Below are 22,028 nucleotides of genomic sequence, written 5' to 3'. Positions count from 1 at the left end.
CACCTGTAGATCCTGCAGTCAAGGTAGTGCCTGTCTGCCTGAACTTCCTGTGCAGGCTGCTGCTCATTTCCAATGGCCTTGTTTTCTCCAAGGGTGCTGCATAATCAGGTGCTCAGGTAGTCTGAGTAGCTGTGTCCACTGCCCTAGTGCCCACAGGATGCTACTAGGGAAATGACCTCCTGAACTGGCAAGTTCTAAATGCTGGTTCCTCCCCTGACCCAAGATTAGCTGCAGCAGCCTTAACTTCAGAGGGTTAAGCCCTTTAAACTTTAGGAAGCATTTTCACTTTTTGAATTCTTCCTACCTCCAGGAGTTGCCTCAGTCATGGTGATCACCTCCATGCAGCTGGTCTGATCCAGACAGCCACTAAACTGTTTCCCCTCCTCTCCCAGAAAAGCTGAGAAATTGTGGGATCTAGGGTTTCTAGGTTGTTAACTGGCTTCATTATTGGGGCAGGTGAGATCAGAGGTCCATGTTGTTGGGAGTATTGGGAAGGGCTGAAACAGAGGCAGGCCTTCCAGCCACACATTGTGGCCATTTTCTTTTAACCTGCCTGCCCATTCTGACCCAATTGAGACCGGGAAAATCCAGCTCCTTCTCAAATTCACTCAGCTGTTATTAAATGCGGCAAAAGAAAGCAACATTTTAAATAGCCATTACTATAATGTCTCTGCTAAGGAATAAAGTCCCATTCCATTCCCTGTGCTGAGAAACGAGAATGTCTCATGCAAGTATTTCAAAACAAAACATTTCTGAAATAAGATAGTGATTAAGCAACCAGAAAATTCTTAGTGCAGCTGAGTAAAGTGGAAATGCTCCCCTTAAAACAGGTGACAGGGAGATTCAGTATTCAACCCTGTACCCATTTCTTGCATGGTTATAATCATGCAATCTACTGCAGTGTGCTACAGAACTGCACAATTCTTCTAGATTTCCCCAGTAATTTTGTTCCTTCCATTTATCAATGCATGCTTTAGAACGGGATACTCTTAGTGAAACACAATTTGTTTTAATAAAAACAATGTTCTATAGTATTGCATTAGCAGTACAGATCCTATTCTGCAAAGGAACATGGCTTTGGACATGCACCCTAAGGGCATATTACTGAGGATTTTTGTACGAGGGCAGCGAAGAAAACCAAAGAAAAACTACACGCAGTGTATATATATATATATAGAAAGCCTTTTTTTTAATTCTGCCGGGGGGTGGTACTACCACTGTACAGTTCTGATAATTAGTTGCTACTCTGCTTTGCAGCCAGCCTCTTGTCTCTCTCTTCAGCAATGGTGAGGCGGATACCCTTTCCACGAGGCAGGGAAACCCATGGTTTATTACCCTAAGAACAAAGAAAGTTGATTAAAGTGGTGGAAGAAAAGTAAATACATAAAACACATTTTTCTGCAGCTTTTGGATCTATTATCAACAGCACAACCCCAATGGTCACTTGTTTTCCAGGCACCTTTAACTTTTTACCATTACCTCCCTTCCCCCTCCCTGCCTGGAAAACCTCAAGACTCAGCTGCATTGCAACCAGTTGGCCATGGGAGCTTCTAACGGTACATTTTATAAATACAAATCCCTAACAAGTTGCTAGAAAGAAGTGTTGTTTTAAGAAGTTTTGATCAACCATAGAGTAATGCAGAATTAATCCACTTTCACAATAGATTCTGAGAATGGCAACAGGTTCAGTCTTCTGAGAAAGCCACTTTTACTTCACAATTAAGTCACTAACTTGTTCAAATCGACATGTACAGAATTTCTCAAAAGGGCTTGAACCAGAATGCAGCAGGCAACCAGAACTAAGTGCCTGAATTAAATGCAGCCTACCAATTAAACATTTAAATAGAAGAATTTGCATTTTCATGCAATGCCTTTCACATCCACAGGACACCTCAAAGCACTCCAATATCAGTAAAGTACTTCTGAAGTGTAATTGCTGTGGTGTTGTAGTTAGAGACCAGTTCATTTGTTTTAGTGATATTAGCCAAGGGACAAATGTTGGTCAGGACACCAGGAGTCCTTTGTCACATTGTCCCATGGGATCTTTTTTGTTCACCTATGGGGCAAATGGGAGATCAGTTTAACATCTCATCCTAAAAAACAGCACTTTCAACTCACTGAATACTGCATTGAAGTGTCAAATGCTCAAGTCTCTACCAATGGCTTGAATACACAACCTTCTGACTCAAAAGGCAGAGGCTGACACAACTGAAGCTCTGTATTCCAGGCAAAACAAAAGACTTGCATTTATATAGCACTTTTCACAACCATTGTGTGTCTCAAAACACTTTGCCACCAACTAAGTACTTATGATGTGTAGTTACTGCTGTAAGAAATATGGCATCCAATATGCATTCAGCAACACCCCACAAACAGCAATGTGATAACGACCAGATAATCTGCTTTTGCAATGTTGAATAAGGGATAAATATTGGTAAGGACACTGGGGATAACTCCTTTACTTATCTTCGAAATAGTAGCTGGGATCTTACATCCAGAAGAGCAGGCAGATGGGACCTCGGTTTAATGCCTCATCCGAAACAGGACACTTCTGACAATACAGTGCTTCCTCACTTCTGCACCGGAGTGTCAACCTTGATTGTGCTCCAGCCCTTATGTTTCAGGGGCAAGAGTACTACCAACTGAGCCATGGTTGAGAGCACGGAAACAAACGACTGCAATGAACTGGTGAATGTATGCCACTGTATGATGAAGTATTATCTTAGTTTATCAAGTTAACGTTCACACCCAAAGAATTAACAGGCTCATAACCATGCTGCAGTTTACTGCAAATTATCACTACTGTAGAGTCCTTAACTAAGAGCTATCCTGGTAAAGCAGGGCTACTTCTGATTTAACTAAAGCCAATTGCCTACAGTCAACTAGGTAAAAAAACACACACACTTGCTTTCCATTGGTACCAGGAGTCATACTCACCTTTCCAATAACAAAAATGTTGGAAAGCCTGGTAGCAAAGCTGTTACCATTAGCATCCTTTACGTGAACAACATCGAAAGAACCAGGGTGTCTCTCACGATTAGTGATCACTCCAATACGACCCAAGTTAGCACCTCCTATCACCATGCACAAGTTACCTGCAGGGACAAAGAAATAAATGATAACAAATCAAGGATTCACAGATGTTTAGGAATGATACTTATGGATATTATATTCTATAAAAATAATTCATTCAGGATTTTTTTCAAAATGTAAAGTATCCCAGGTACATCACACACAAACAACACTGCATCACAGTATCAACAGTCTAAAAATTAACATTCCCCATGTTCCTGTGCCCCCTAAAAACTCCCAGACCAACATGATCTCATTACAATTGAAGTGGGTATTCATTTGCTAATCTACAGCTGAAGAAAGCTGGGCACATATGCGCAAGAATCAGGCTACAGGAGAGGAAACAAGCCAGAGTGCATGTTCCTGATCTCTATTCAATCCTCCCTGTCGAAAATCCAATCGTGGGAACTTCAGACAAGGACAGGATTGTAACCTGCAAAACTTCTCTCTTCCAGTACGTCTCAGAGGTTAATACGCCGAAAAGGAGGCACTCACTTAATACATGGGGGACAGGTTATTTTTAAAGGAAATATATATTGCTGCCTGGTTGACAGGCACATATCAAAAGCAAGCCAGTAACATGCTTAGATCGGGAAGTCCTCTATAAATGTTTTAACCACTGTCACAATATTTCAATGGAGACTGTCTAATGAGTCATTCAAAGTGCTTGGCACAGATTATTGAAAATTGATTAAGAACTATGTCTGAGGTAAAACTTAAGTCAAGTCTTTAATGGACATGATTCCTTGCAGTCCCTAATACTATCTGTAGTTTCTCATTGTCAGTCATATGTGCCTGTCTGCATGTTGGTTACCAATTTAAAACAGCAAGTTAGATGATTATTCAGAAAGCTCTGTGGTAAAGGATAGCCATGTAAGAAGCAACCATCTTAATTTCAATACTGATCATTTATCCCTTATGATGTTCAACAAATTTGTCAGGGGGGTTTAGAACTGAGCAGCTCTCCGATTATGTTACTTCACCACCCACAGACAAGATTATTGAGCAGCCCAGAATATAACTAGTTGGCATCAGCACAATGCAAAGGTTATCCATTGGTTCCCTGAATTTCACTATATATACCCAGGTAGCTGGCACTAAAAGGCATACATTATACTCACCACCACAAAATTAACTACAAAAACAAATCCACATGATGTTTCATTGAAAGTACAGTATAGGAGCAGATCATTTGGCCCAACTTGTCCGTGTCAAGAATTGAGATTCCACAAGAAGTTCCTCCCAACCCACTTCATCTAACCCCATTAACATAACCTTCTATTTCATTCATCCTCACACGTTTATCCAGGTTCCCTTAAAAAGCATGTACCATATAAACAAAAAGTCCGTTGCGGCTAGTTAGGTGGGCCAATTGATTAATTACCAGAATTCTGTTCCAATGATGCCCTGATTAAACAGCTTCTAATTGTAGAATAATCAGTATTTGTTATTAGTTGTTTGGCAGAACAGAACTCGATTATTGAAGAGATATTTTCTTGTCGAAGCATTTCGTCTACACTCATAAGGACAATTTGCAAGAACACCAAGTGCAGAGGGAACAATTTATACTGGATAAGAGTGCTGATTGGCTGGCAAGTGGACGCTGATTGGTAGACACTGCCATGGAAAACATACCAGTTGACGCTAGCGCTGGTGGGAAGGCTTTAAATTAAAAAAAAACTGCGGATGCTGGAAATCCAAAACAAAAACAGAATTACCTGGAAAAACTCAGCAGGTCTGGCAGCATCAGCGGAGAAGAAAAGAGTTGACGTTTCGAGTCCTCATAACCCTTCAACAGAACAGACCCTTCTGTTGAAGGATCATGAGGACTCGAAACGTCAACTCTTTTCTTCTCCGCCGATGCTGCCAGGCTTTAAATTAACTCGGCAGGGTGTGGGAACTAAGCAAAAATATTAGAGGAATACCAGGGTGCACAAAATACCGGGAGGAACAGATAGAACTAGTATGGAGAATAATAAGTTAATCGGTAAAGTCAGGGTAAGGAAGAAGTAACAAAATCTAAATCAGGGTTACTATGCATGTATGTGAATGCATGGAGTACAGTAAATAAGATTGGGGAGTTATAGACGCGGATTGCCATGTAGAAATATGGTGGCGATAACAGACCTGGCTCAAGGACAGACAGAACTGGGTGTTAAATATTTGCGGGTAAAACATGTTCAGAAGAGATAGGAAAGAAATGGAGAAGAGGTACCGGTATTGGTTAAGAAGAGCATTGCAGTGCTGGAGAAAGAGGATGTCCCAAAGGGTTCAAGGACAGAATCAATTTGGCTAGAGCTAAGGAGCAAAAAGGGTGCAATTACATTGCTCGGTGTAGTCTATAGACCGCCAAATAGTGAAAAGGATGTAAAAGAACAAATCTGGAGGGAAATTAGAGATGCAGGCATTATAGAGTAGTTATAATGGGGGACTTTAATTACCCGAATGTAGGCTGGGACAGTGGTAGTGTAAAGGGCGGAGAGGAGCAAAACTTCTTAGATTGTGTTCAGGAGAATTTTCTATAGCAGGATGTGTCCAATCCAACAAGAAAAGACACACTGTTGGACTGGTTCTTGGAAATGAGGATCAAGTGTCAGATGGGGAACATTTAAGAGACAGTGATCATTGCATTGTGTATTTTAGGATGACGATAGAAAAGGTCAAAAGGCGATCCAGAGTAAAAATAATTAACTGAACAAGAGCCGACTTTGATGGGGCAAGAACGGAGCTAGGCCAGATAGACTGGAATGAAAGACTAGCAGGAAAAACTGTAGCTGAACAATGGGCCACCTTCAATAAAGAACTGGTTTGAGCACCTTTATGGTATATTCCATCGAAAGGGAAAGGTGGGATAAACAAGTCCAGAGCTCCCTGGATGAAAAAGGGAGATTGAAATTAAGAAAAAGTGCACTTATAACAGGTGTCAGGTAGGAAACACAATTGAAAACCAAGAGGAATACAGAAGGTTCAGAGGGGAGGTGAAATAGTATATTAGAGAAGCAAAGAGGGATTATGAGAAAAGGCTGACAGCCAACAAAGGGGAATCTCAAGTCTTCTATAGCCATATAAACAGTTAAAAGGGTGGTAAAAGGAGGGGTAAGGCCGATTAGGCATCTAAAAGGGAATTTACACATGGACGAAGGGGCCATGGCTGAGGTATTAAGTGAATACTTTGCCAAGGAGGTAGTTGCTACCCAGGCTATGGTGACAGATGAGGAAACTCTGTCACTAGAAGGGTTCAAAATTGATAAGGGGGAAGAGTTGAATAGACTGTCGGTACTTAAAGTTGACAAGGCTTTGAGACCAGATGAGTTGCATCCAAGGATACTGAAGGAAGGGAGAGCAGAAATTGCAGGGGCACTGGCCAGAATCTTTCAGTCTTCCCTACACTCAGGGCTGGTGCCAGAGAACCTTGTTAAGCCCTTGTTCAAAAAAGTTTGTAAAGATAAGCCCAGCAACTACAGACCAGTCAGTTTAACTTCAGTGGTGGGCAATATTCTAGAAACAATTATTCAGGATAGAATTAGTAGTCAGTGGAAAAAGATGGATTAATAAGGAAGAGCCAGCATGGATTTCTAAAGGGGAAATCGTGTTTAACTAGCTTGAAGTTTTTTGAAGAGGTAACAGAAAAGATCGATGAGTGTAATACTGTTGATGTGGTGTACGGTGACATTGAAAAAACATTTGACACAGTGCCACACAACTGACTTGTGAGAAAAGCTATCGATCATGGAATAGAAGGGACAGTAGCAACATGGATACAAAATTGGCTGAAAAACAGGAAGCAGAGAGTGGTGGTCAATGATGTTTTTTGGGCTGGAGAAAGATTTGTAGTGGAGTTCCCCAGGGGTCAGTATTGGGACTCTTACTTTTCCTGATACATATTAACAATCTAGATCTTGGTGTGCAGGGGACAATTTTAAAATTTGCAGATGATACGAAACTTGGGAGTGTTGTGAACTGCAAGGATGACTGTGTGGAACTTCAAGAGGACGTAGACAAGTTGAAGTGAGCAGATAGGTGGCAGATGAAGTTCAATGTGGAGAAGTGTGAGGCGATTCATTTTGGTCGGAAGAACGTGGACAGACAATATAAAATAAGGGGTGGAATTTTGAAGGGGGTGCAGGAGCAGAAAGGCTTGGGCGTATATGTGCATAGACCATTGAAGGTGGAAGGAAAGCAGTTGATAAAACGTAGTATTCTGGGCTTTATTAACAGGGGCATAGAGTACAAGAGCAGGGAGGTTATGCTGAATTTATACAAGACCTTTGTTAGACCTCAGCTGGAATATTGTGTACAGTTCTGGGCACCATATTATAGGAAGGATGTGAACACATTGGAGAGAGTGCAGAAGAGGTTTACAAGAATGGTCCCAGGGATGAGAAACCTCAGCTATGAGGATAGATTGGAAAAGTTTGGACTGTTTTCCTTGGAGGAGGAGGAGGAGGAGGAGGCTACTAGGAGACTTGATAGAATTTTCAAAATCATGAGGGGGCTGGGCAGAGTAGATAGGGAGAAGCTGTTCCCACTCATAAAAGGATCAAGAACGAGAGGGCACAGATCTGAAGTGATTTGCAAAAGAAGTAAATTTGACGTGAGGAAAAACTTTTTCACACAACGAACAGTCTGGAATGCACTGCCTGGAGGCAGGTTCAATCGAAGCATTCAAGAGGGCATTAGATGATTATTTGAATGGAAACAAGGTGCAGGGGTATGGGAAAAGGCAGGGAAATAGCATTAGTTCATAATGCTCATTTTGAGAGCCGGTGCAGACTCAATGGGACAAATGGCCTCCTCCTGTGATTATGATTCTGTGATTCTCAGGCTGCTGAATCACTGATCAATCACCTGCTAAAGTGATTCTGTGACTGACAGTTAACTGCCAAGCATTGTTTGAAATTTAAACCAGGCAGCTCGATTCTGACTGATCAAGGCTTTGCCCTGAGCAAATGGCTGTCATTTATTTTGTTTAGCAGAAACAGATGCAATGTGTGTACGTGTTCTTGTCTGCAAAGAACAAGGTCCTGTCTATTAACATATGTAGCTACCAGTACACGCCACACTTCGAACCCAACGGACAATCTTAAATTGGTTGTCAACGTAATCCTTAGCACACTGAGGATTCTTTAGCAAATGTTGCCCAATCTTGGAATCACACCTAATGTTGGGCACTGGGTTGAGTTTTGCAAGCTCGGGCTGGTTGGTATGGTCTTCACCTTGCCTGTTGCAAACAACGAAGGGAGATGTTTGAAACAATTCACCAGTCTTTGGGACATATGGCCTACATAATGCAAATACTGTATTTATGCAAAACCCATGTACAGAGTATACAAAGTGCGTTTATTCCATGTTTCAGGTACTGCAAGAAATATTATTGACATGGATCCCTAAGAAACTTAAAAATGTAAATTTTATATGATTTGGGTATTCAAAAGTTAAATTTAAGTTTAGTTTCACTCTGCATTCCCTCGCTTCGCAAAAGTCTTGATTTGCAACTTAAAGGCAAAAATTCAATGATGATCTGAAACAAAGAATTCTACCCAGTTTCAACCAGAAAAAAGAGATCTTAATTTAGCAGATTTTGATTTTAATTTGAAAATTCTCTGCCATTGTATACTGCCTTATGGCACTGTCCTCTCTACTGCATATGTCTATGCAGACACCTGAAACAATTCCCATTTTAATACCCTTCCTTTAAGTGAGCAGAGGCAAAGGCCTAGAGCCATTTTAACCATAAACTCAAATACCTGTGTCAAATTTGATGAAGTCTGTGATCTTGCCAGTATCCAGATCAATCTGTACAGTGTCATTGACCTTAATCAGAGGATCTGGATAGCGAATGGTTCGCGCATCATGTGTAACCAGATGAGGGATTCCTTTGGTGCCCACACGGATCTTCCTTACTTTGCACAGCTTATACTGGAAAACAAATTAAATTGTCACTCTTCATTGACACTGTCTAAAACAAACATCTTAAAACCAATTTCTACAAATTTAAAAAAGTCCCTACTTGTGCCTTGTAGCCTCATCTCAGAACATGTTGCCACTTTTATCCAGGAAGGTAACTACAGTTAAATACCTTTCAGGTACTGAAGAATGAGGTTATCACCTTATCCTACACTACCTCCAAAAATAATTTTACAACACTACCTATTACAACACTACTTAATTACAAATTAATATTGTAGCATAAACAATCCATCCAATTTAGAAGGTGGGACTGATAACACAGTGCTGCAGTGCACAGTAGCAACTGTGGCAAAGTGGTAAGGCACAAGTCTGCACCTGCAATTTTCCATACTTTTACCAGGTCAACACAAGATTTGATGTTGAGCTGGGGCAACATTTGAACACAGATTCACAATGACAGAAACCCATAAACGCCAAAGCAATTTGTCCTCCAGGGTATAAGTAGGAGAGGTGCAAGAATATAAAAACAGTGAAGTGGTGCAACTTCCAGATTAAGCAAATATTGTTTACACACCTATGTTTCATTAACTTATTAGTTTACTTAAATTGAGGCTTTTGCTCAGAAATCAATTCTCATTAAATAAAGTTGACAAGTCCATTACATATTACTGTACTTGCTCCAACATTATACCCATCTGCAGATCCCAGTGAACTGGGCCACAGAGTAGGGTAATTTAAATATTCATAAAGCCATCTTTAAGTTGATATAACTTCAGCAGCAAACACAAAAAACTAACGGGCCAGTAACCACCCCTCTGCCTAATTACAGCAAAATGAAAATAGTGAATAACACCCAAGGCTGAGGAGCTACATTATTCTGCCCAATTTTACATCGACACCTAGAATTATAATCAGGATTTTAACACAGCTTTAACCTGAGGGGGAAAAGAGGCAGGGGAAAATTGATGACTCTAAACAGATGCTGGAGCTTGGAACCAGACCGAAAGGAAGAACTGCCACCTATCTCAACAGCAGATGCCACTTATATGGCCTGGAAAGACGTGCAAAAGGATAATGTACAAAGGTTCAATTTCTACTATGAAGAAGGACTGAGTAGATTAGCCTATATTCTTTGAGGTTTAAATGTATGGAAGATGATCTCACTGAAACATAAAAGATTCCGAGGGGGTTTGATGAGGTAGATGCTGAGGAGCTGTTTCACTTGCCTGGAATCAGGGGCATAATTTCAGGATAAAGGGTCAGCCTTTTAGTACGAGAAGGAATTGCTTCTCAGGAGGCTGTGAATCTTTGGAGTTCTCTAGCCCCGGAGAGCTATGGAAGCTCCATCATTGAGTATATTTAAGTCTCAGATTGCTGAGACCTTTGCACTGAGGGTACAGGAGTATTGTGAAAAAGTGGAGTGAAATAAAGACCAGCCATGATCTTACTGAAGTGGTCATATGCCTGCTCCTATTTAATGACACTGAAACAAAGCAAAATACTGGACATTGGAAATCTGACCAAAAAAAAAACAGGAAATGTTGAAAACACTCAAGATGCTGTGTGACCTGCTGAGTGTTTCCATGATTTAATGACAATTTGTTTTCAGGCCGCACTTGGCGAACCAATTTTAAAAAGGAAACAAAAATAGTTTCCAGCTATCTCTTATCCGTCAGCACAGCTAAATGGAAGTGCTGCAAATACTGAAAGTACAATTTAACTCAAAACATACAGTGCTGTCAGTAGAATTAATCTATTACAAGAACTTCCAAAAGCATTATTCCAAATGCTGCCAAGCATTCATCTTTGATGCCAACTTCATTACCAACCAAGAATCATGCTACTACCTACTAAAGCTTTCAACTAATGCAAGACATGGTAAAGGCAGCATTTGCTCACCTGCCAGGCTACATAGAGGTTGGGCCTCATTTTCTACACATTAAGTAGCTCGACTGACATCCAGTTATTTAGACTCTTCCAGCCCCAAGAAACCAAGCTAATGCTGATCATGCAGAGTTTTGTCAAAATATTCTCCCTTCCACTGCACAAGACACAGACTCATGGCCATTACACCAGTCACAACCCCAAATACATAAAAACGGAGGCAGGGAAGTGAGCTCATCAAAAAGGGGGGAAAAATCAACAGAAATAAATATTCAAGTCACTCTTGAGCATGTCACTCCAAAGGGCCAGTTGAAGCAAAAACAAGTAACATATCCTATTAACTACTTAAGATGCACAATGCAATTTGGGGTGGGCAATAAATGCTGGCCTAGCCAATGACATCTACATCCCATGAAAGAATAAATAAAATTTGTGATGAGGCAATTACCTTGGCTTCCTCAGCTGTAATTCGATGTACAGCAAAACGACCCTTGGTGTCATAGATCAGACGGAAATGTTCACTTGTCTTATCAATGCTGATCACATCTGCAAATAAACACAAATTTATAAATTAGGCCACAATCCATAATGAGCAATTACTATGCAAACACAGATGTTCCCGAATTCAAAAAGCAATCAACAATACAAGAGATCATTCTTTGCGGGGATGCAGTAGCTACAATATCTGGCAGTTTATTAACATGAGGCAGCACCAGAATCATATAAACTTACCCAGTGAATTACACCCGCCCCCCCCCCACCACCCCAAAACACACATTCCATTTCCTTCAGGTTGTCCTTGCCTTTCCACCTTTCAGATTTGAATCTGGATGGACTCAACCAAATACCCTTTTTTCCTTCTTTCATGGGGTGTGAATATCACTGGCAAGGTCAGCATTTGTTGCCCATCCCCAATTGACCCTTGAAAAATTGGTGGTGAACCATCTCCTTGAACCTCTGCTGTCCATTTGGCACAGGTAGAGTGACAGTATTGTTAAGGAAGGATTTCTAGGGGCCAAATTTTGTGGCCCCTCTCACCAGTGGGATTTTCCAGTCCCGTCAAAGTCAATTGACTTTTGAACAAGTCATCACATTTTCCAATCCCACCCCAGCCATGGCAAGGCCGTAAAATTGCACCCTGGGTTTTTGACCCAACGACTGAAAGGAACAGCAATATAGCTCTAAGTCAGGGTGCTGTGTAGCTTGGACAGAAACTTTCTAAACACACCCATTTGACGTCAGGAGATGTGTGTGTAGTTTTCCAAGAAATAGCACAGCAATGTCTCCATTTTATTTGACTTAGAAACTGAAATCAATCTGCTGAAACCAATATTCAATTCAGACAAAACATGCAAGGGATATTGAGCCTCAAACACCTTTAAAGAATTTCAATTAAGGAAAATCCCCGTACTTACCCATGAATCCAGTTGGGTAGGTGATATCTGTCCGGACTTTGCCATCAATTTTGATGAATCTCTGCATACAGATCTTCTTCACCTCATCACCAGTCAAAGCATACTTCAGACGATTTCGGAGGAAAATGATGAGGGGGAGGCACTCCCGGAGCTTGTGGGGACCAGTAGATGGACGAGGAGCCTAATAAAGCAAAACAGTTTATACACTCAATTTACCACCTATCAAAATTCCCAAATACTCCCTTGGACAATACATTCACTTACTCAGAAAATGTTTTATAACTAGAATGCTTTCAGTAACCCTGCTTTTACTATCAAGCTGCATTACCTACATTTTACTTGAAGCCACATTTCTCATGGTATTTTCATTTCTCTTCCTTCCTTCCCTATAAGCCACAGAAACAAGCCCACAAACTTACTATTGCCAAACCCAACTGTCAAAATACATTCATTTGGAAAGAACCTTAGATCAACACTCTAGGCAATAGAGCAGAACAACTCAAAAACTTAGGCTGAAAAAAGATGACAAACTATGTCAGAGCCTTTAAAAAAGTGGGACTACATAGCAATTGCAGTCTATTACCATTTTCTGACCCTCACTAACCTTGATACAATCACAAAGAATCAAATTTCAAATGCAGTTGAAGAAAATATAGTGCCAAATTCAATGGAGTAAAAAGCCCTTGTTGATACATCACTCTGCCTGTAAACTCAGTAGATTACAACCTAACTGTTAAAAGTGAGAAAAACAAAATTAACATTTTGAGTCCCTATGACCCTTCTTCAGACCTGTTTCAGATTTCCAGCATCAGCAGTATTTTGCTTTTTATCTTAGTGTTAAAAGTGTAGGTTATTTCAAACTGAACTAAAAAGTTAAAAGACATTAACATTGCTAAACAGTTCTTTAGGCATAAAATAGTCAAGGGTTCCAAGAACAGAGTTGCAAGACTTACAAATGTACAACTAGGTATGCAGAACTGAGTACAAACTCTCCATTCAACAGAATATGAAATTTCTGCGATCCCAATGGGCCTATTTCAAAGGGCTACAAAATTCCACCCATCTAAATTCATCCACCGTATCAGAGGCAATCAAACATTAATATTCCATGTGATGCTGGGGAGATACTTACAAATACCCCAGTCAGTTTATCCAGCATCCAATGCCGGGGTGCCGCTAGGCGCTTCAGATGCTTCTTTGGACCTCGGGCCTGTAGGAAGAGTAAAAACCGTTTAGTTTGTGGCTGCAACTGAAGCTCTCAATGCTCCTGTGTCCAGATCCCCCGGACGGCAGCAGCAGCTCCCTCCCCTGCCCGAGTCCAACTCGCTCGCCTAACTCAGAGGAAGGAGATATTTAAAAACCCCGAAACCCAACAGCGAGTCCTGGGCTGAAGCTGCAATTCCAGCCCGCGGATGGCACGGCCCAGCCCTGGGCCTACATGGCAGACAGGGAAGGGAGACAAGTTCCAGTAACCGCACTAAATAATTAAGTCAGCGCCAACCCGAACCCGCCGCCTATAATACGATGAGGGGACAGTAGCAGGGCCGGGTCCCAGGAACCCGAGCGCTGCCCCGCCTCAGGCAGCAATGGCTGACGCTTCCCCCAGCACCCCAAGACCCGCGCTTGGTGCTAAAATATCTAGAAAGCACCCATTCGCTTCGCACAAATTAGCCCAGAGACTGATTCCCCGGCCGTTTATAGATGGATTGCGGTAGGATTAATCGTGTTTGTCCGCTCTATAAAGTGGATGTTATTGGATTCGCCCCACGCTCTCACACCCGCTGATTCTCACCATTTCTGTAGCTGCAGGAAAAAGACCGTTTCCCACAATACAACGCGCAACCAGGCCGCTGTGCGCCTGCGCACTACGCTTCTTGTTCCCCTGTGCAAGTCAGAAACTGGTTACGTAGAGTGTTAGCAGCACAATGGTTAGACGTTGGGAAAGGTTGTGCTCTCATCGTAACTAACAGCAACGGCTTTCTTTTCAACGATTCTAGGGTTTTCACTTTACGTTATCTTACATTAGAGTTGCTAACCATCCAGGAATTAAAGATTAACCTGGACATTTCTGTGAGCAACCAGGGAAAAAAAATATAGGGGCTTTTTAAAAAAAACTTTCCTTTTACTTATTAGTTCTAAACATATGGGGAAGAGAATATGTGTAGGGAGGTAACATCTTCAGGAATAAGTCCAACAGAATTAGCAATCCTACTTTATATGGCAGTCTATCCCTGACTGCTCACTCTTCTTGAGATGATTTTCCTCAATTTAGTTCAAAATTTGCCTTTTCCAGTTTATAACTTAAGCTTTAACTCCACAACTTATGTCTTTTGTCATTAATGGATCTGATCCCAGTCACAGTGTTTTTTCGTAGAGGGGAGCTTGGCAGTCCAAAGAGGAAGCAGTCCTGCTCCTCCTGGCCCAAAAGGTCTGCTGTAGAGGCACTTAGCTTCTCCTCTAGGCTGTCCTTCCCACCATTCAGCTGTTGGGTTTCTCAAGACCTGGAAAACCAGGCTGCACACTGCAAAACAAAGTAAGTCCAAAGCTGCTGGCCTCAATAGAGCAAATAAAGTCTCAGCCCACCAAGGTTGGCTATCGGCCCCTTGCCCTGAGTCCATTAAACTCAGACGTGAGTGGGTTGGGGTTCAGATTTTTAAAATTCTAACATCTGTCCCAGCCTCCAGCTCATTTCTGACTATTAAAATTCACCCCATTGTAATTGTTTTGAGAAAAAACAAACATTGGCCCATCTAGCTAACCCTGCTAAACCATCCATCAGTTTGTTAGCATGATTCTAGAACACTTAGCCATATATCTCCATTGCTAATATGGGTTCATCCACAAATCAATGTAATCAATGAGCCATCTATGTCACCCTCTAGAGCATTAATGTATATAATAAACAGAAGGAACCAAACACTAACCCTTGGGGAACCCAACTCAGGACTGGAGACCTTTTGTAGTGTACTCCATTTTAAACTACCTTTTGTTAAGTCTTATTCATTTTAATGCATCCTTCCAATGCCTCACCATTGTTACAACCAGTCTGGACGAGGTCCCCAATTTTTAAAATTCCCGGATGAGATCCCCCATTTGTTACACCCGGGACTGGATCCTAATTTTGTTATGATCCTGGGTGAGGAGGAATAAGCTGGCTCCCCTTTTATTCAACCCCTCAGTTGATCGCAACAAAGTTTGTTTAAAAATCTTTTCCCTGCGGACACCTTTTCCCAGTCCAAATGTATTTACTTTTTATAAGGAGCCTATTTAATTAGGTTTTCTTGAGTCAAAGAAAGAGTAATTTTATTAGTTACTAAAACCCAAGAAAAAATATTAAAGACACGACATACATATACATATTCTGATCAGAAAGGAGAAGTTGAGAGTCCAAATAAAAGTTTAAAAATTTACAAATCTGTCCTTGGCTTGTCCGTGAGGCGTAAAATTGGGTGATTTCGGTAGAACTGACTGGCAGATTCACAGTCTGTCAGAGATGCTTGTTGACTGGTCCCAGGGAGAGGAATCTTGGTTCTCTGAAGGGTAGCTGAAGAGGCTGCCTGTTTCTTTTTTGGTTGTAGTTTCTGCTAAAATCTTGCTTCCAGCATGAGAAAGAGAGAAAATTACCTGCTTGTCTTTGCAGAGGTGACTGACTAGTGTTTCTTCTTGTTTCTGTCACTAACATCGCATTGGTCTGCAGCCAGCTTTTTAACCCATTTTTCCGTGTGTATTCCCTGGAGGGGGGGAGATGCATGTCTTGCACCCAGAATCTGTTTTTCTTTCATCTCATCTTACACATTCTGAGATATAAATCAACAGAAGATGGATTTTTGGATGACTGCTGACATGTGGGAATCAGTCTTCATTGTCATCGCAAATACAGGACATTGAAAGTCCAGTCTTTTGCATTTTCCATATCTTCCTTTCAAGTGTCTCTGTTTGAAATAGGCCTTGACACCTCTTCAGGTGCAACAGTATAATCCACACAGGAATTTTCCAGAAAGTGGTCACTTTACATTATCAGCCATCTTTTAGTCAGTCTTTACTTGCATTTCTTTTAAAAACACAGGTCTTCCTTTAAAAAAGTTCAATATGCCCATAGGTAGTTGGTAGCTGTGCCCACTTTCGTGACACAGTACCATGAGACCTAAATCTTCTGCTCAATTCCTCATGTACCAACAGCCTTTTGAAAATCCAAGTAGATGATGTCTATCAAGTCTCTTTGATCCAGCATTCACTTGAGAATAGGCAAATACAATGTTAAAATATATCTTCTCCACTCAGAGAAAAGAGTATGTGGAATGGGCTATCCAGGAAGATAGCTGATCTGACCAGTGTTATAATTTTTGGGAGAATGGTGGATATATTTTTGTCAGTCAGAGCTATTAAAGAGTTTGTGATAAAAAATGGGTTATTAAGTGTATGATCTTAGACACCCCTCCTAAAGGATAGTAATTGTCTTTTCCAGCCCAGTATACTGCTATGTGTCTGAAAGCAGTGGGACACATTGAGAAGGGGGATTAAATACATTTGTGGTGAATCATGAGTAACTGTAGTCTTCTGAAACCTGCCTGATTATTTAAAAAAAGCCAGGAAGAAATTTCCCAGGACTAGTCATGATATTGGCTGCAATTTTTTCTTTTTTCTGTACTTACTCCCTGTCCTAAGCCCCCACCCCCCCACCCTCACCACCCCAAGAGTTAGCAGTATTAATAATTGTAGAGGGTGGTGTGAAACATTGCCATATGTTGAACAACTGTGGTCTTTGGTCTTGTTTGTATATAGTAATACATGCTTGTAAAAACTACTATTTGTGAATATTGTTTAATTTGAACTTACCCTTTGAATTTACCTTTTCTATATTTCTATAAGATTACCTTATTGCCTCCTATCAAAGCTGAAAATCCCAATTTTTGTCATTCTTTCCTCATCTTTTCTGATGTTGGTAACCTGTCTTGCCAAGATTCATGGCAGTATTTCCACAGCTTGAATGTCAGTCTTGTGATCTAATAGCTAGATCTGAATACGGTAATCAACAGAGTCTGGTCAGACCGCTGTCCCATCCAAACATGACTGTCTCCAAGTTATACTCTACTGTAGTTCAGCATTTTAGCGTAAACCTAGTGTACAGATGAAACATTGACTGAAAGATAGAAATCTTCACTAAAATAGAAGGAAGAGGAATTTCTGGTGAATGCATTAAACATTTGCACAGTAGAAACTCACGGTTTCATTTCAAGGCTTGAGTGAAATGATACAAAATCCCAGGAAAGCTTTTGAGCTGTAACTGCCATTATAACTGTTAGAAACAGTGCATGTGAAGATTTTCGATCCAGCTATTTAAAATATTTTCTTTCCTATCTTCTCCTATCTTCCTTTGCATTTCTTAGATTTTTCCAAGCTAACCCCAGCAGCATAAGCAGTCTGCTCCCATAGTCTGCAAAGTACCTCACTTTTGATTCAGGATATGGGAAGCACATGCATGTGACTCATCTTCCAAGGTTCTCTCTTGACAGCACATAGCTGTCAGTTCCATTTAGGAAATTTGACGATTTGCAGAGTGAGGCTTCATGGATATCAAGTGGCGCCCTACCGTTCTAGGGCAGAATTCTTAGGAGTACCAATATGCTATACCAACGTTTTCTAACTCTATTCCAAGTGATTAGGCATTTTAAATGTATCGAATCACTGGCATTTTAAATGTATCGAATCACTGGCATTATCATTAAAGTTCTAATTCATGTTGCACATTAACAGTGAGAAATGCCTGGCTAATACACATCAGAGTACTTACCAGATAAGTAAAACAAAATGAGGCATAGAGCACCAAGAGAGAGATGAATAAGGAGACAAAAAAAGGACACAGAAATAAGGATGATGAGAGTGAGAAGAAAAAGAAAAATAGATTAAAAGATAATATACAGAGATTTAGGGCAGGATTTTGCATTTTGGGTCAGAACCTCCAACATTGGGATCAAATGCAGGTCCTGACCCTATTGCATGTCAGGATCAGTCACCTGACAGTGAAATTGTTCTGTTTATTCGGTTAGTGGCCAGAGCAATGGCTTGTTGTCCAATTAAAGACGACGGGTGGTCTCTTGAAGTTGGAAGGCCAATAGAAGGCCTTCCAGCATGGAAGGAACTGCAGACTACTGCTTCAGGTAAGGGAGAGAGAGGGCACCTCTATCTTGAGCCCCACACCCATAAGTAACTTTAAAAAATCTGAAATAAAAAGTGGCCTGGGCTACTGGGCCACAGTTATGGAGGGGGGAGGCTGTGGCCACAGCTGTGGTCAGGTACACAGGGAAGGTCCTCAGAGTTTGCCTTAAGCACCGACTCCCCTGGTCTGCCATGGATGGTTGCCTCTGGGCAGCTGCCATATTGCCAATGCTGTGAAGGGACCCCTTGAAAATTTCAGTCGGCCTCTGATCCAAGGCCTTAATTGACCTTTTAATGACCTCAATTGGCTACCCCCTGCATATGGATGGGTAGCATTCCACCGCTGATCCCGCCTTCTCCAAAGTGGCTCCGGAGCAGGATCAGCGGTGGAATGCTACCCATGCACACAGACCGGCACCATGAAGTTTTGTGCCATTGTGCCTCCATTTCCACCACAATATCAGGGTGAAATTCCTGCCCATAAAGAAAGCAAAATAGCAGACTGAAAGAAAGACTGAGAACTATTAATTTTGCATCTTTTCTCACGGAATCACACATATCCTAGATTATGTATTCCAAAAGTCACAGCCAGAATCATGGAGTATTGTCCTGAAAAATGCACATCATATGGTTAACTCTATGAAATGAGATGCTTCACACTCTTCATTTCTATATGACAAATTGTATGTTTATTAAGTAACAGTGCTGGTAAAATAATTTTGGGCCATTTTAAACAGTTCTACAACATTTCACCCAGAATAAGACCAAAGTGCCACAGTTTTAGGTCATCTTGATTTTTTTAGTGTGTACATTTATCAACAATCCAACATCAAATGACCCTGTGAAAAGGTCTAAGTTGACAGCACTCTATTGTATAAAATAATGTTCCACCTTTGATATGGTCATTATAAATCTATTTTGCGTTGAAAGCAAATCTTAAGAATTTGCCGTATTTTCTTCAAACAAACTTTTGCAAATGTTTCAAAACTGTGGTGTAGGACATTAAGGACACAGTTCCTGTAATTTTCTCACTTTATCCCTGCCTTAAATAACTGAAGAACAGCAAAGGCAGGGAACGGTGTAGGAATTGTATGCGCAGACACTTAGAGTCCAAACTATTGAGAATTAAACTGAAGATCCTGGCAATCTGAACTAAAAACAGAAAATGCTGGAAATACTCAGCAGATCGGGCAGCATCTGTAGAAAGAAACATTGTTAATGTTTCAGGTTTGTGACCCTCCATCAGAACCGTTCTGATGAAGGGTCATCACCACCTGAAACATGGGGCCGAATAATACAGGGGTGCGGACAGCACATCCCCCAAAAACCACATCACAATAAAGTGCTGCAGGACTCATTAACGAGGGCTGAGTGGGATTTCTGCCCCTCATTGGGGCGGAGGACCCACCCTCTGGAACTGCTGGACAATCGGATTGGCCAGCAGCTCCATCAGTCCTGCAGCGCCTGGAAGGCATCAATGGAAGCGGCCGGGACTGCAGCTGAAAACAAGACCCCAAGGCCTAGAGTCCCTGGAGCACTTAAGTCCAGGTTCTTGGGCTGGGAATGTTTGGGAGCACTGGGGGTTGGGGGGTGTGCAGGCTGGGTTTAAGAAATGGAATCGGTAGGAAGGAGCGGGTGGGGGGCTGGGGGAGGGGTGTTCAGTCTAAGGGGGTGGAGCCACCCCACAATCAGCAAAGGGCAACCCCCAAAGACCGACCTCCCCCCTTCTTTCCCACCCTTTAACCATTTGAGGGTAAAAATCGGGCTTCCCGCTCCTGTCCTGTTGCCTACACCAAATGCATTATGGTGTGGGCAGCATATTATCAGGGTCAACTGGCTTGATAACAAGCCTAATTGACCCTAGATTTGTCATTCTAATATGACGGGTGGGCTGCCAATTTTGGCGCCTGCCCCCATATTATGATAGTGAGCTGGGGGATGGGAGAGAAGGTGGTGGGATGAGCACCCACCCCATTTTACATGCCCCCTCCATGGGAAACACACCTGCTGGAGACATGTAAAATTCAGCCCATTAATTCTGTTTCTTTCCACAGGTGATGTCTGCCTGACCCGCTGAGTATTTCCAGCATTTTTTATTTCTATTAATAAACTAGTGTGAACATGGTCCAATTAAAAACTGGGAATGGAAAGAAGAACTTCCCATTTTTATTTAAGAGTGACTGCTCTTAAGCCCCATGGTAGGGAACAACTGAAGGTCATTTCCATCATAATGATACCATGCAAGTGACTGACATTTGTTGAACTTCCAAATTGATTCATCACATCTGTGTTCTTCAGAATTTTTCTAGGAAACTAGGAAATAGTTTCTTAGAAAATATGTTGTTTGCACTTAATCAATTGTAAGAATTACAGAATGGTTACAACACAGGAAAGCATTCAGCCCTGTAAGTCTGAGGCACTTCTCCGTAAGATCACTTTAAATAGTCCCACTCTCCTGCAAACTCTTTCCCTTTAGGTGCTTATCCAAATCCCTTTGCAAAGCCACAATTAAATCTGCCTCTACCACCCTTTCAGGCAAAGCTTTCCTGATTTTAACCGTCATTATAATTATAAGCTATTTTAGATTTTCAGCGCCCATCTTTCCACCTGGAGATAACACTGAACTTACTCAACTACTCAGCTTCATTGCTCAAATTATTTTATCTGATTTCCTTCTCTTCACCCTTGACAGCTATATTTTTAGATTTTTCTCTTTACTGATGACAATCCCAACTCAATTTCTAAAGCAAGAGGGCTGACAAGTAACCTTAAGCATAAAGGGAGCTTAACAAGCTTAAGGGAACATGATGACATTGCAGTAATGTCACTTGGCTAGTAATGTAGAGTCCTGACTAATGCTTTGGGGATATAGGTTCAAAACCCACAACAACAGCTAGTAGAATTTGAATTCAACTAATAACTCTGGAATATAAAGCTAGTAATGGTGACCATGACAACCAGCACTGATTGTTGTAAAAACCCATCTGGTTCACAAACATTCTTTGGGGAAGGAAATCTGCTATCCTTACCTGGTCTGGCCTACATGTGACTCCAGATCCACAACAATGTGATTGACTCTTAACTGCCTTCCAAAATGGCCAAGCAAGCGACTCAGTTCAAGGGCAACAAAGTCTGGCTTTGCTAACAACACCCACATCCCAAAAAATACTGGTCCTCTTTTACAACGGTGCTCTCTAACCAGCTCCACTGACTGTGCTGTACAGAGTGATATGTGGTGATTGGCTGATTCTTCCTTCTTCTCCCTAAAGAAAGCATCTAATGCTCCCAGGCCCTTGCTCCTAATGCTACTTTAATTTTGGATGTAGAGCTCTTGAGACTCGAGTGAAAGCATAATTCGGTTTGTCTCCTGCTTTTGGCACACAAACATGAGCAAGCTTGAAGATTGTCCATTGAATATGCAGGGCTTGGCTATAATCACACTACATTTATCTTCTCCATCCACAACCTGCTGTATGTCAGCAACAAATCTGCTTCTCTCATGTTCCTTTTGGGCTGTAACTTAAAACCTGATGAACTTAATCCTGAACTTATTTTTTTAAATTTTTTTAAAGAAAATCATGCTTTGCTTTC

The 22,028-nt window shown here is 41.4% G+C and overlaps 1 protein-coding gene across 1 annotated transcript; it reads right to left on the bottom strand.

The window, feature by feature from the left end:
* Positions 1-1,170: 1,170 nt before the first annotated feature.
* Positions 1,171-14,162, bottom strand: rps4x (ribosomal protein S4 X-linked). Its single transcript, XM_041196055.1, has 7 exons — positions 14,074-14,162; positions 13,414-13,491; positions 12,282-12,462; positions 11,315-11,412; positions 8,820-8,991; positions 2,938-3,095; positions 1,171-1,336 (listed from the first exon to the last, which is right to left on the bottom strand). Exons 1-7 carry the CDS (start codon positions 14,074-14,076, stop codon positions 1,235-1,237), a joined length of 792 nt encoding a protein of 263 aa, XP_041051989.1. The 5' UTR covers positions 14,077-14,162; the 3' UTR covers positions 1,171-1,234.
* Positions 14,163-22,028: the final 7,866 nt, after the last annotated feature.

The sequence above is a fragment of the Carcharodon carcharias genome, chromosome 9, assembly GCF_017639515.1.
Source record: "Carcharodon carcharias isolate sCarCar2 chromosome 9, sCarCar2.pri, whole genome shotgun sequence".
NCBI classification, from domain to species: Eukaryota; Metazoa; Chordata; class Chondrichthyes; order Lamniformes; family Lamnidae; genus Carcharodon; species Carcharodon carcharias.
This window is presented reverse-complemented; position numbering and strand designations above follow the sequence as displayed.